This window comes from Zea mays, chromosome 1 (genome assembly GCF_902167145.1).
Source record: "Zea mays cultivar B73 chromosome 1, Zm-B73-REFERENCE-NAM-5.0, whole genome shotgun sequence".
NCBI classification, from domain to species: domain Eukaryota; kingdom Viridiplantae; phylum Streptophyta; class Magnoliopsida; order Poales; family Poaceae; genus Zea; species Zea mays.
Window position 1 is genome coordinate 36,177,665 of NC_050096.1, and position 12,728 is coordinate 36,190,392.

The 12,728-nt window shown below is 50.0% G+C and overlaps 2 protein-coding genes and 1 pseudogene across 2 annotated transcripts; 1 reads left to right on the forward strand and 2 right to left on the reverse strand.

Annotated features, from left to right (window-relative positions):
- The first annotated feature begins 2,996 nt into the window (after positions 1 to 2,996).
- On the forward strand, positions 2,997 to 6,443 carry LOC100277152 (uncharacterized). Its single transcript, NM_001150802.2, has 3 exons — positions 2,997 to 3,218; positions 4,499 to 4,646; positions 6,160 to 6,443. Exons 1-3 carry the CDS (start codon positions 3,164 to 3,166, stop codon positions 6,233 to 6,235), a joined length of 279 nt encoding a protein of 92 aa, NP_001144274.1. The 5' UTR covers positions 2,997 to 3,163; the 3' UTR covers positions 6,236 to 6,443.
- Positions 6,444 to 6,508: 65 nt separating this feature from the next.
- On the reverse strand, positions 6,509 to 8,759 carry LOC109943070 (L-type lectin-domain containing receptor kinase SIT2-like; annotated as a pseudogene).
- A 509-nt stretch (positions 8,760 to 9,268) lies between these two features.
- On the reverse strand, positions 9,269 to 11,376 carry LOC100382219 (uncharacterized). Its single transcript, NM_001174976.1, has one exon. The coding sequence runs from the start codon at positions 11,261 to 11,263 to the stop codon at positions 9,923 to 9,925; it is 1,341 nt and encodes a 446-aa protein (NP_001168447.1). The 5' UTR covers positions 11,264 to 11,376; the 3' UTR covers positions 9,269 to 9,922.
- Positions 11,377 to 12,728: the final 1,352 nt, after the last annotated feature.

Genomic DNA, 12,728 nt, shown 5'->3' on the forward strand with positions numbered 1-12,728 from the left:
TTTGCTCCTTTATTTTGACTCTTGTCTTGTTCTTTTTATTGGTTTTATGTTGAATCTTTGGCACCTGTAGAACATGTAATCTAGAGCAAACTAATTAGTCCAATTGTTTGTGTTGGACATTCAATCACCAAAATCATTTAGGAAAAGGTTTAAAGCCTATTTCCCTTTCAAGGGGCCGCCGGGACGGCAGGTGGTGGGCGGGTGGGAGCCCCGGTCGACGGAGGGCGGGTGGCCTGGCCCCCTGAAGGCGGCGGACCGCTGGTAGGAGTGCTGTAGAGGGCCGAGGCAGGAGTGGGTGCCTCATTCGCCATGGTAAGCTCCTCGAGGAGAAGCTCGTTCCGCACGGCGTGGAAGGTGGGGAAGGGCACGCTCCTCTTGATGAGAGCCTTCAGGTGGCCGTAGCGGGGGCTGAGGCCACGCAAGAGGTTCAGCACCAGGGTGCGATCGGCAACGGGCTCGCCGAGATCGCAGAGAGAGTCAGCCAGGCCCTTCATCTGGCGGTAGTATTCGCCCACGGAGAGGTCCCCCTGAGAGAACAGGTGGAACTGGGCGTCGAGGTGGAGTGCCCGAGCATCTCGATTCCCGAGGAACTGGTCCTCGAGAGCGAGCCACGCCTGGCGCGCAGTGTCCGCCTGGTCGCGGATGATGTCCTGCAGCTCGACGGTGATGGTGCCGTGGAGCCACGAGAGGACAACACTGTCCATGAGGCACCAGGAGCGAGGCGATGGAGTGTCGTGGTCGATGAGGACGTGGTCGTCGAGGACGAACCGCCGCAGTGTGAGAAGGACCTGTCCTCGCCAACGGGAGTAGTGGGGAGACGCCGGATCCAACACCACGGACACGAGGGCCCAGATGTTGTGCAGGCCGGCTGCTTGGGCGTGGAGAGCAGCGATGAGGTCGGCGTCGAGGTCAGAGGCGTGGGGGTCCTCTGGGGGCTCCGCATCGGCGAGAGTCGGGTGGCCGAGGAGACGCTGCTTGGTGGCCATCTGGGTGGTCAGAGCAGCGCCCAGGGCACGCTCACGCTCCAGGGCGAGGGAGGCAGCGCGCTCGCGCTCCCGCGAGGCTGTCACAGCGGCCTGGATCGAGGCGAGGGTGCTGACGAGCGGGGGGTCGGTGGTGGGGATGGTGGAGGGTGCAACACGATGACTCCAGGTGGGTGAAGCGAAGGCGGGGAAGCCCGGCGGGGAGGTGCGATGCAGGGGCAGCGGGGAGGAGGCGTGGAGCGGTCCGAGGCCGGTGATGTAAGGGGCCCCTCCATGGGCGGGCTCGCTGCCGGTCGCAGCGGGGGCGATGGTGCCGGTGGCGGCAGTGGTGCTGGCGTCCATGTCGGCGGGGACGCAGGGGTAGGGGCGCAGCCTGGCCAGGCGCCTGGTCGAGGAGGCGCAGGGACGTCGGGCGCCGCTCCCTGCGGGCCTGGTGCCTGGTCGAGGTGGGACGACGGGCGCCGGTCCCAGGGGGAAGGCCGGCGGCGGCGGACGCGCGGGGGCAGAGGCCCTGGGCGCGACGAGCGCGCAGGGGAGGAAGACCGGCGGCGGCGTCCGGGGTCGGGTCCGGCGGCGGCGGACGCGCAGGGGCAGGGGCCCTGGGCGCGACGAGCACGCAGGGGAGGGGCGACGGGAGGCGCGTCGGGGAAGAGGGAGGCCGGCGACGGGCGCGCAGGGGCAGAGGGGCGCACGGCGCCAGGGCAGGGGACCGGCGGCTGGGAGGAAAAACAGAGACCTAACCTAGACTGAAGATACCATGTTAGAATAGGAACCCATACCCTAATCAGGGGTTGGGAGTGATATTAAATAGAGAGAGTAACTGGGCCAAGGCCCATTACACAGGGGTATAACGGTCATTACACAGGGAATAACACAAACCCTAGACGGGTAGTCTAACACTTACCATGGAAGTAAATAAAAAAAAAACGTGCATATTCTTCGATGCTGAATCGGTAAACCGATTGTCGGTTATGGTTGAATGAACTGTAATTTTGCAACTATAGAAGTGGACGTATAGGTGTAATTTTGTATCCACATTTTTTTTCTTCTTCTAAAGACAGCTAAAAGGCCGTTATGTAACAAACTCTGTGTTCAACCCGCTGAGACAGGTAAAATACTTAAAAGAAACGATGTGCAATAAAGACGGTACAATTTTTCTGGCTTGGAACTCTAGAAATCTCCTCGGTAATCATGATACACGGAGTGAGCAGCAGCCAGCTTTTGTCCCCTTTGTCGAGAGATCTGTTTCGCAAGAGCTCTTTCCTCCAACGTGTACCGTTTGGCAGCCCATCTTTCTTTCTTCCACCTGGATCCATTTCCCCTTTTCAAAAAAACACACACATCTGGACGAAGTTACCGTGACAGTCAAATGTAATCACGCAGCAAGAAACACCCTTTTTTCACCTAAATTCCCGATGAGTGTACCACAAGTGTGCCTACGCGTTCCGTTCCTCTAAGATGCCATTGCCGATTCGCCGTCCTGCGTTCTTTAATTTGTTTAGGACAGGCTGGTGCCAAGAACGTCGAGCTCAGCAGCAGTATTCTGTATTCGCCCGTTGGTTAGCCGTACCTGCCAGGACTAGTTCGTGATGACTCGATCGTTGCTGGTGTTGGTGGAGTTGTCCTCATCGCCCAACCGTGGGAATCCTTCCAAGGATCTCGTCTGATTGGAGTGGAGCTATGAGCAATCTCGAAATTTGAGACCACCGTTGGTCCCCACCATGACAGTGATGCGTAACGCGTTTATAGTTCAGACCTTCATTCATCCCAATATCCCATGACCAATTCACCACACGACTAATCCAACCGTTCTTTTTAATTAAGAAAAAAAGCCCAAATCGGACGTCCGACGTATAGGTCTGGCCCAAATATACCCGACGTACTTTTGGTCTTGCCTGGCCCAAACGTTCCGGACATTTCGATCAACCGAACCGAAGTGGCCCTATCTAGCGCGTGGGCCACCGACGGACGACTCAACAGCCCAACTTCAGCAACTAATCCACGTGCAAAAGCACTTCACCAGTTCACCCACTAGGACTAGGAGCAGGAGAGGGGAGAGAAAACCTCGCCGTCAATGTCAGCGTTCGTTCCCAAGGGCGCTAGGGTTTAACCCCCCAACTGTTCGGTCTCTCTCTCTCCCCGAATCCAATTCAGCGTCATCTAGTCCGGGAGCCTGCGACATGGGGTACCTCCAGGAGGCCCGGGAGAATCACGTCAAGAAGAAGGTCGAGGAAGGTGACTCCCGCACCATCCCCCATCCGTGCTTCATAGCATTTTTTCATTTGTTGGTCTCGGCGTCCTGGAGCGTGCGGAGCTCCTATTAATTCTCTCTGCTAGATTGATAAATTGGCTACAAGGTTAAATCCGTTGGTTCTTCGTCTTATGTTGGCCGCTTTGCTTCACCTGATTATGTGGAGGTTGGTATTTGCACGACGAAAGGTCGTTCGCATTAACTTCCGTCGATCCGGTGTTGTTAACTCATGTTAGTTATCGATTTATAGTCTATTTACCATCTAGTACAACAGATTGAACCTTTTTTTTGGTAGTAGGGTACCCATCTGCATAGGCCGTTATAACCTTTATCTACCAGCTCGTTACACCTGAATATTAGTGCATTGTTTTACTGTAACGGAATGGCTATCAGAATGCTTTCTCACACAAGTGTACATAATATTTCCCATGTCTGCTAGAGTGAACTAACTATTGATTTTCTCCCAGTGAGCCGTTAATTGATGTTGAATCTCACAAAGAACAAATGGTTGGATTAATGGATTACTGTTCATCATGGACAGAAGGTTTCTTCCACAGACAGTTCTTTCTTCAACCGATTATCGTTGTTTAGGACATCTCCATTAGAAACCGTTCCATAGTGTTAATCCATGTCATCTATGGAGTATAAAACTTCTCTAATTTACTCCATCCATCCCAGAATAAATGCAACTCTAGGTTTGAACTAAGTCAAGTTTTTTGTAACTTTGACTAAGTTTATAAGAAAATAGTATCAAAATTTATGTCTCCAAGTAGGTTTACTATGTAAATATATTCCATGATTACTCCAATGATACTTATTTGGTACCATAAATATTGGTATTTTTTTGCTATAGATTTGGTCAGATTTAAAACTATCTGAGTCATCAAAAGCGAGAATTGTACTCTTTTTTGTACAGAGGGGCTACATGCACTATATCTACCAAGCATCCAGTAATTCTTATTGTATTTATCCTTGACCCACATCATCATTTCGTGATCTGGAATTTGCGCTGAAACCATCAGGCTAGCTACTGTTTAGTAGCTAAGACCCATATACCTGCTGAGTGGTAGCAAATTCCCTCTCTTTACCATGTAAGCAAACTAACAAAACGGCAAGTAGTCTACTGGCATGTCCCTGTTGGAGATCCTCTTTAGCATTAGTTATGAATGATTTTTAGATTGTGCCCAGGAAAACCATTAAAGATTGTTGTATTTGTATCTATTTCCAAGAGTTAATTCTGCTCATTATTTGTTTCACTTTTCAGCTTTGCGGAGCAAAATGAAACAAAAGGCTCTTCAGGAATGTGATTTCTATTGTTCAAAATATGCTGAGTGTGCACGGGGAAGAACATTTTCTGTGGTATGGCAATGCCGCAAACAAGCAAAAGAGTTGAATGAGTGCCTTCATCAATAGTAAGTGTTCATTACATTCCAGTCTTGTAAGTTCACTATGTTTATGTTAGAATATGCATCCAGGGGGCATATCTGTTATTTGTTTGAATTTTGTTGTGTATGATAAAATTGCACTCACATTTAGTATCTACAGTCTGTTTGTATGGGTAACAACTAATATGCAATCAGACCTTATGTGCAAGCGTTCAAGCGAGGTTCATGGTCCGTTAGATCATGATCCAACTGTAGACATAATCATGGTTTGTTAGGGGTTTTTCTATAAATCTACACAAGCTGATGGTGGAAGAGTTTAAGTGTTAAATGTGATATATGGTTGGATCATAATCTAACGGACAATGTATCTCGCTTGCACGCTTGCACATAAGACATGATTGCATATTAGTTGTTGCCATTTGTATGTAGCATCACTATTCAGTTTTTCACATATATATTTTATTTTTGTTTGTAGAATAATAGGAGATGTGTGTATCATTGCATTAAGGAGATAAATATGTAAATTAGAAGACATCCACCATGTTCACCCCCTCATCCCCACCCACCCAGTCCACACACTTTCAGGTTTTTCCTCTTTTCATTTCTATTTTTTTTTGTTACGAACAGTAACATGTTTCAATAGCTATTCGTAAGATGCATTTCTGGAGGTTCATTTGACTTTGGAAACCGTGCTAGGTGATTAGTACATGTTACTATAATTTTATCTTATCAGTAAGGAGTAAGCACCAGGCTATATGGTTTAAGTGATTTGTACATGTTACTACAATTTTTATCTTATCAGTACTCAGTAAGCACGAGGCTATAGGGTTAATCCTTTCTCTAATATCTACACATGATGTATTTTGATAGTTAAGTTCAGTGTACATTCCTGTCAAGCATTCCAGGACCAGGAGTAACCAGATATTGTTGCTCGTGACAGCATGGTCTCATGGGTAATGGTGTAAAACATTGGACAATGTTGATGGTTGACAATTTACCTGACTCCCCTGTCAATATAAATGCTGTATTTGCTATTTGATGACCCTAGTATAATTTAATACTGATCAATTTGTACGGGAAATAAAAAATGACTGTGCTGCTATTTGTCATGACCAGAATGTGAGTGTCTTCATGTGATGACAACAAGTTATTGACCATGTTAATGATTTTCTTTCCTTTGGTTGAAGTGTTTTAAAGGGCTGGCCTGGTGCTGTGGTGAGAGCTGTGTTTCACCGAGTCACTAGGTCGCGGGTTCGAAGCGGCCTCTCCGCATTTTGTAGGGTGATGGTTGCCTCGGTTTATCAATTATCCCTTCCCTAGATCCTACTTATGTGGGAGTCTCTGGCCTGGGTCTTCCCCCTTTTGGTTGTGGTTCTTTGTTTTCTCAGTTTGGGACATATCACTGTAGCTTGGAAGATGTTCACTTTTACTCTCTTTCAAGAAGTTGCATATTGCATTTGTTCAGTAAAGCTAATATTGGCATGAGAAACACATCCTATTCATGTGGATATTCACCAATGTGCTTTGTATGCCTTGGCAGCACAAATGATGCAATCCTGGAAGAAATGAAGAAGGCTTATATGATTGAGCAAAAGAGCAAGGAGATAAATCAATAAGCAAAAATCCAATGCGCAATGTGCATCACAATCACCCTGCTTGTATGTATACTGTTGCCTTTGATAGATACTATTCATGGGTAGTGTTGCAAACATTGTTCTCCCCACATGCATAACCTGATACTAGTATTGGGTGGCAAACTGGCAATCTTGCTGTTTCTGTCGAACATGCGATATAAGTTGTTTTCTTCTGCTGCAATTTTCATCCCAAATAGATTTTGTTTGGATGCAGATAACACAATTGTATTTTTGTTGCACTGCTACCATTAGCTCTAGTTCCACCAAGATTACATATTTTGTTTCATAACAAATCACGTGTGCATATTTATATTTGAGTTTATGGGAGTAAATGAGTAATACAAAGCTAAGCAGTGGACAGGTTTACATTTTCCGGTCCAAGTTAAGCTACTGATAAAAAAACTGGATACACTACTGGCCAAGACTGAACCGACAGGAAATCAAGTTAGCATCATCGTCCTCCTGAGAGGTCAGATCCAGGACCAATGCTTGTCGCAAGTGATGACGCATCCAACATGGCATATGAGTCGAAGCCCTCGCTTTGCAGAAACATCATGGTGCCATAGTCCAGGTTCATTATTGCCATCTCCGGGACTGTCAGTGCACCATCGAGGTACTGCAATACTTGCCGCATGCCAGGCCGTGCATTAGGCATTGGCTGCAAGCATAGGAGCCCCAGCTTCAGAACCAAGCTCGCCTCTTCTGCACTGTACTGACCACTCAACCGTGCATCCACTACATCAAGAATCGCTCCTTTGTTCCAGTGCTCGAACACCCAGTCTAGCAGCACGACCTGGTCATGCTCTAGTGGCCTTCGTCCACAGGTCACCTCCAATAGAAACATCCCAAATGCAAAAACATCGCTTCCTGTTGATGCTTTCCCTGTGCGGAGCAGCTCAGGGGAGAGATACCCCATGGTGCCAACGACATTTGTGGTCCTTGGGTTGGTACCATGGCTGTACATCTTTGCAAGGCCAAAGTCACCTAAACATCCATTCATCTCACCGTCAAGAAGAACATTGCTTGCCTTGATGTCTCGGTGAACAACCAAAACAGACCAGATGCGATGCCCTTGACGATGTGGAACCGTGTGTTCCAACTTAGAACAGGTCTGCTCTGGTCATACAAATGCTTATCGAGGCTACCATTTGGCATGTAGTCATAGACCAACAGAAGTTCGCCTTTGCGACGGCAATATCCAAGTAGCTGCACCAGGTTCTTGTGTCGAAGCCTCCCCATGCTAACAATTTCCGCGATGAACTCTTTCATTCCTTGCTTAGAATCATGCGACACCCTCTTCACTGCAATCTCCAAGTTAGATTCCAGAAGGACCCCTCTGTACACTCTTCCAAATCCTCCTATCCCAAGCAATTGTCTGCTCCCAAACCCTTTAGTAGCATGGAAGAGATCCTTGTAAGAGAACCGGTGCGGCCCAAACTCGACCTCCCAATCTTCATGGAGCTCAGCATACCTCGACCATCTTCGCATAACCATGAACACAGCAATGATCAATGCGATGATGAAACCAGCCGTGGCAAACGGCAGCACTATCACCAAAGTTTCAGATAGGGAGCGCTTCTGGTGAGGTAGTCTTGGCAGCGCAGGTAGGTTAGACGAGTTGAGGGCAGGTGCAGCTCCATTCAAACTGAAGCTCCAGCCAAGTACGTAATGGTACGCTATGGAGAGACCTGTCGCCGACGAGAACCCGATGTATGCTGTACTGTTCACTATCTTTGAAAGGTTGATGGTGGTCGACAGCAGAGGGTCCCTGGGCTTCTCAACGTCCAGAGGAGACAAGGTGACGTTGAGCTCCATGGCCTGGCCGCCGTAGTCCACCCACAGCTGCATGGCCCTGCGGCTCATCAGCGTCAGATTCAGAAACTTGCCAGTGCCGTCTTCGTAGTAGCCGGCAGTGTGGGATTCCACGGACTGGAGACTGTTCACGTCGATGCCGACGTGGTTGCTGTCTATGTCACGGAACTCAGGGCTGAGGACGGTGTCGAGCTCGACGGCGAGGATGTGGTTGCTGGGCTTGCCGTTGTCGCTGATGTTGAGGAGCCCCAGGTACTGCGCTCCCGTGGCGTCCGAGAGGTTGCTGCTGGGCGCGAGCACGAAGGCGAGGCCGTGGTCGCTCAGCTGGGCGTGCTCGGAGACGATGGCGAACACGAAAGTGGCTGAGAATGACCGGAGGGCGGCGCTGCTCGCTGGCCCATGGAAGAAGCGGAGAGGAGCCGGAAAGAACGCGTGGCCTTTGGTGTGCTTGTCGTTGGTTAGAGCAAGCAGGCCGCTTGGAGTGACGGCGGCAGCGCCGTCAAGTGTGAGATTTGCGCCAGTGAAACCTTCGTACGCGAACTGCTCGGCGCTGGCAGATGAAACCAGCTCGATTTTGCGGAGGAGAAAGAGTAGAAGGATGGAGATGGGCCTGACGCTAACCATGGCTGCCGTGGCGATAAGCGTGAGCCGGGCAGACTTCTCGAACATTTGTTACTCTGGTCTCTGGGGAGGCAATAGTCTATTCTCAGACCGATTGCGGCACTAGTCTATAATATGTGGAGTAATTTTTTTTTGTTGAACTGAACGGTTAACATTGCTTTTCGGAGGTCTTCTTCCGAGTCAATTACAACAAAGTAATGACATTAACATTCACCAAGTTGTCTGTCGCATGCATGTTCCTTCCTGGAAAGGTTGTTCGTTTGAATGTGTACACTGCCAAACTTAACGTCTCATGTCATCTCAGGAAAGCTACAGTATCCACTATTGCCTCGTTACTTTGCCGGCCGGGCATCCTTTTTTGACTCATTCTCAGACGTGTAATGTAAGCAGTTTTTTTTTATATTTTTTAAATAAGCAGCCAGCAAAACATTTGTCGGCTACTCACTCAAATTCCACAGGATTTTGACGTAAATATTTCATATAATATGCCTAGTTTACCATGCATATTAGGTGACAATTTCAGTTTATTGTCACTCACAATTTTGTTTATCAGATTAGTTATGGGAATTCAAGCTCTCATATAACACAACAACAAAAGATGTGGGACATTTTATACTTAGCCACAGAAGTACAGAAACACAACCTTACATATGCCGTTATCTTCCTTCCGACATAGTGCTAGACATAATACCAGCGCTTGACGCTGAAGACAACTCACACGCCACGGCATCCAGCGCATGCTCTTGGTCCTTCATCAGAGCCGACACACCATAGCTGAAATTCACGTGCATCACCTCATTGTTCTCCGGGGAGATCACGTCGCTGTCAAGGCACTGGACAACCCGCCGCATGCTAGGCCTCGCGCTGGCCAGACCGCCAGAGGATGCGAGCAGTGCAGGCCAAGCTTGAGCACCAGCTGGACCTCGCCGTCTGCATAGTCATTTCCGAGCCTCGGATCAGCTGCTTCCGTGATGGAGCCGTTGCGCCAGTGGTGAAGCACCCAGTCTACAAGCACGGCCTGGCTCCCTTGAGCGTCGTCCTCCCCGACGGGCGGCCTCCCGCACGTGACCTCGAGAAGGAACACGCCGAACGCGAACACGTCAGTGGCTGGTGCCGCCTTGGCTCTGTGCCCGAGCTCCGGGGCTAGGTACCCGATCGTGCCGACCACATGGGTGGTGCTCGGATCCGTGCCATGGTCGTACATCCTTGAGAGCCCGAAGTCGCCCAGCCGGCCACTCATCTCCGCGTCGAGGAGCACATTGCTGGCCTGGCCTTGATGTCCCGGTGGACGACGACCTTCTCCCAGTCTTCGTGGAGATACAGCAGGCCTGACGCTACGTCTTTGATTATCTTGAACCTTTGGTCCCAATCCAAGGCGGGTTTGTCGTGGTCGTGCAGATACCTGTCGAGGCTGCCGTTCGGCATGTAGTCGTAGACCAAGAGGAGCTCACCTCTCCGCCGGCAGTAGCCGAGCAGCTGCACGACGCTCCGATGGCGGAGGCGGCCAAGGCTCACGATCTCCGCGACAAACTCCTTTATCCCCTGTCTGGATTCATGCGAAACCCGCTTGACCGCAACCCGCGCCTTGGATTTCGGGAGCACGCCCATGTACACCCTCCCGAACCCTCCTCTCCCGAGCAAGTTCCTGTCCTTGAAGCCGCCCGTCGCGTAGAACAGGTCCTTGTACGCAAAGCGATGCGACCCGAAGCCGGCCTCCCAGTCCTCGCGCAGCTCGGCGAACTTGGCTCGCCGTTTGGCGGCGGCGACGACCGCCGTGGCCAGTGCGAGAGCGAACACCACGGACGCGATTGGCAGAACGACCTCGAGGACCTTTAGTCGTGTCTTGTTGCCGGTCGTCGTGCGCGGCAGAGCTGGTAGCATCGACACGTTCAGCGCCGGGGCCTCGCCGCCGTTCAACTTGAAGCTCCAGCCCAGCACGTAGTGGTGCGAGAAGATTATCCCCGTCGCCGAGGAGAAGCCAACGTACGCGGGGTCCGTGACCACCTCCGAGAGGTTGACGACGGCGGACAGGAGGGGTTTCTTCGGCTTGGGCATCTCGACAGGAGCCATGGTCACGTCGAGCTCCATGGCCCGGCCGTCGTACTCCACCCACACCTGCATGGCCTTGCGGCTGATCAGGCTCAGGTTCCTGAACGAGCCGGTCTGGTCGTCGTAGTAGCCGGCGGAGGCCGCTCGCACCGAGGTGAGGCTGTTGACGTCGACCCCGACGTGGTTGTCGTCGATGTCCCGAAACTCCGCGTTGAGGACGGTGTCGAGCTCGACGGCCAGGAGGTGGTTGCCGGCGTTGCCGTTGTCGGCGGCGTTGACCAGGCCCAGGAAGTGGCCCGGCAGCGCCGTGGAGAAGTCCCTGCTCGCGGACACGACGAAGGCCATGCCCTGGCTGCTCACGTCGGGGTACTGCCCGATGATGCCGAACACGAAGGCCGTGGAGAAGGACGCCACGGTGCGCCCGTTCGCGCCGTGGAAGCGCAGCGGAGTCGGGTGGAAGGCGTGCCCCTTCAGCGCGGTGGTGCCGTTGGTGAGCATGAGTAGGCCGTCCGGCGTGACTGTGGCCATGCCGTCGAGGGAGAGGTTCGCGCCGGAGAAGCCGTTGAAGGTGAACAGCGCCGTCTCGTTCAGGGCGGCCACGAGGCGGCCAAGCGTGATGAGGAAGAGGAAGCATGTACGCAGCATGGCTTGATCTGGTTCACCGCGCCTTCAAGAAACTAGGACTGAAATAACTGATACGGAGCTCTTTTTTTGGCCTGAAAACAGATGAGCGCAGCGCTAGCTCTTGTTGACTCAACAAAATGGAAGAGTCCAAGGTTTGTTTGACTGTCGGCACTTCCTCTGTGCAGTACTGAGTACTCCATGTAGAGTAGAGTCATAGCTCTGGCAGTCTCGTGCCTGCCAACCACGTCAACGGTTCCTTTCTCATAGCTGGTGATGGTTAGAACAATCGTCGGGTTACTGACGTTGCTTGGCATTGGCAGGCAGTAAGACTGGGCATTGCAGATGCAACCAGTTCGTCTGCTCTGTTTGGAAACTGGAAGCGAGGGCATAAGTCACTGAGACCAGTGTCTAGCAGGCAGTAAGACTGCATTTGTAGAGTGAAGTTCAAAATACAAGATGAGATGAGAGATTGGATGGATAATTTGTTTGAGATTACTCTAACTAGTGTACTGGGCGCGCCCATGCGCGCGTGTTAGGTCCTTTAACATGCTTTAATGTAAAGAAAGTATACATGAACATGTATAAAATTGTTGAGTCACATAAACACTTAGTCACATAAACACTTGGGAACAGGATAAGACATAAGCAAAATATGTTGCTTTGCATTATTTTCTTTTGATAAGCATGATGCAATACAAGGAAATTGTACATAAATATAGACAGTAGTCGTTTTGAGCTGCATAAATATTCGAGAACAAGATCATAAGTGAACAAATTATGTTGCTTTGCAGGAGCTGTTAATGAAATTTACAGCGAGAATTTTGGCACTAATCGCAGCTATAGGTGCGATTATGTTGCTTTGCAGCAGCTGTTAATGAAATTTACGCGAGAATTTTGGTACTAACCGCAACTGTAGTGCGAAATGAGATTACAATATATATTAAGTAGCATTGAAGTAGCGTACTTCAAGTTCATGTAATAGTGTGTTCATAGAGGTTGCATAAACCAATATAGTTTTAGAAAGGCTCCAATAGTTGCTTTATATGTACACAGAAGCCTTTTATATTCAAAAGTGATAGAGCTCTTCTTATGCTTGCAAAAACGAATACCTGTATAAAAATGAGAGAAGATTAGTCGCTCTGAAAGTGTTAAATATGTTGTTGTTGTGTAACGAGTGCAAGGGAGAATAGGAGGACGTGTGAGGACGATATGCTAAGGATCATAGATGGTGCTATACTTTCATGTGTTTCATGGTGAGCTAGCAGTCTTCATTTTTGGAACCTATAGAATCTGGTAGCTCTTTGCTAAGCTGGGTATGCTTTATCATGTAAGTATTATTATTGTATTAGTATGGAATAGAAGTCGTGGA

Excerpts from the sequence above, each read along its gene's own strand:
- LOC100382219 (NM_001174976.1), bottom strand. The coding sequence starts at position 11,263 with ATGGCCACAGTCACGCCGGACGGCCTACTCATGCTCACCAACGGCACC.
- LOC100277152 (NM_001150802.2), top strand. The coding sequence starts at position 3,164 with ATGGGGTACCTCCAGGAGGCCCGGGAGAATCACGTCAAGAAGAAGGTC. Across the intron at positions 3,219-4,498 it reads CAAGAAGAAGGTCGAGGAAG|CTTTGCGGAGCAAAATGAAA; the intron begins GTGACTCCCGCA and ends TTCACTTTTCAG. Across the intron at positions 4,647-6,159 it reads AATGAGTGCCTTCATCAATA|CACAAATGATGCAATCCTGG; the intron begins GTAAGTGTTCAT and ends ATGCCTTGGCAG.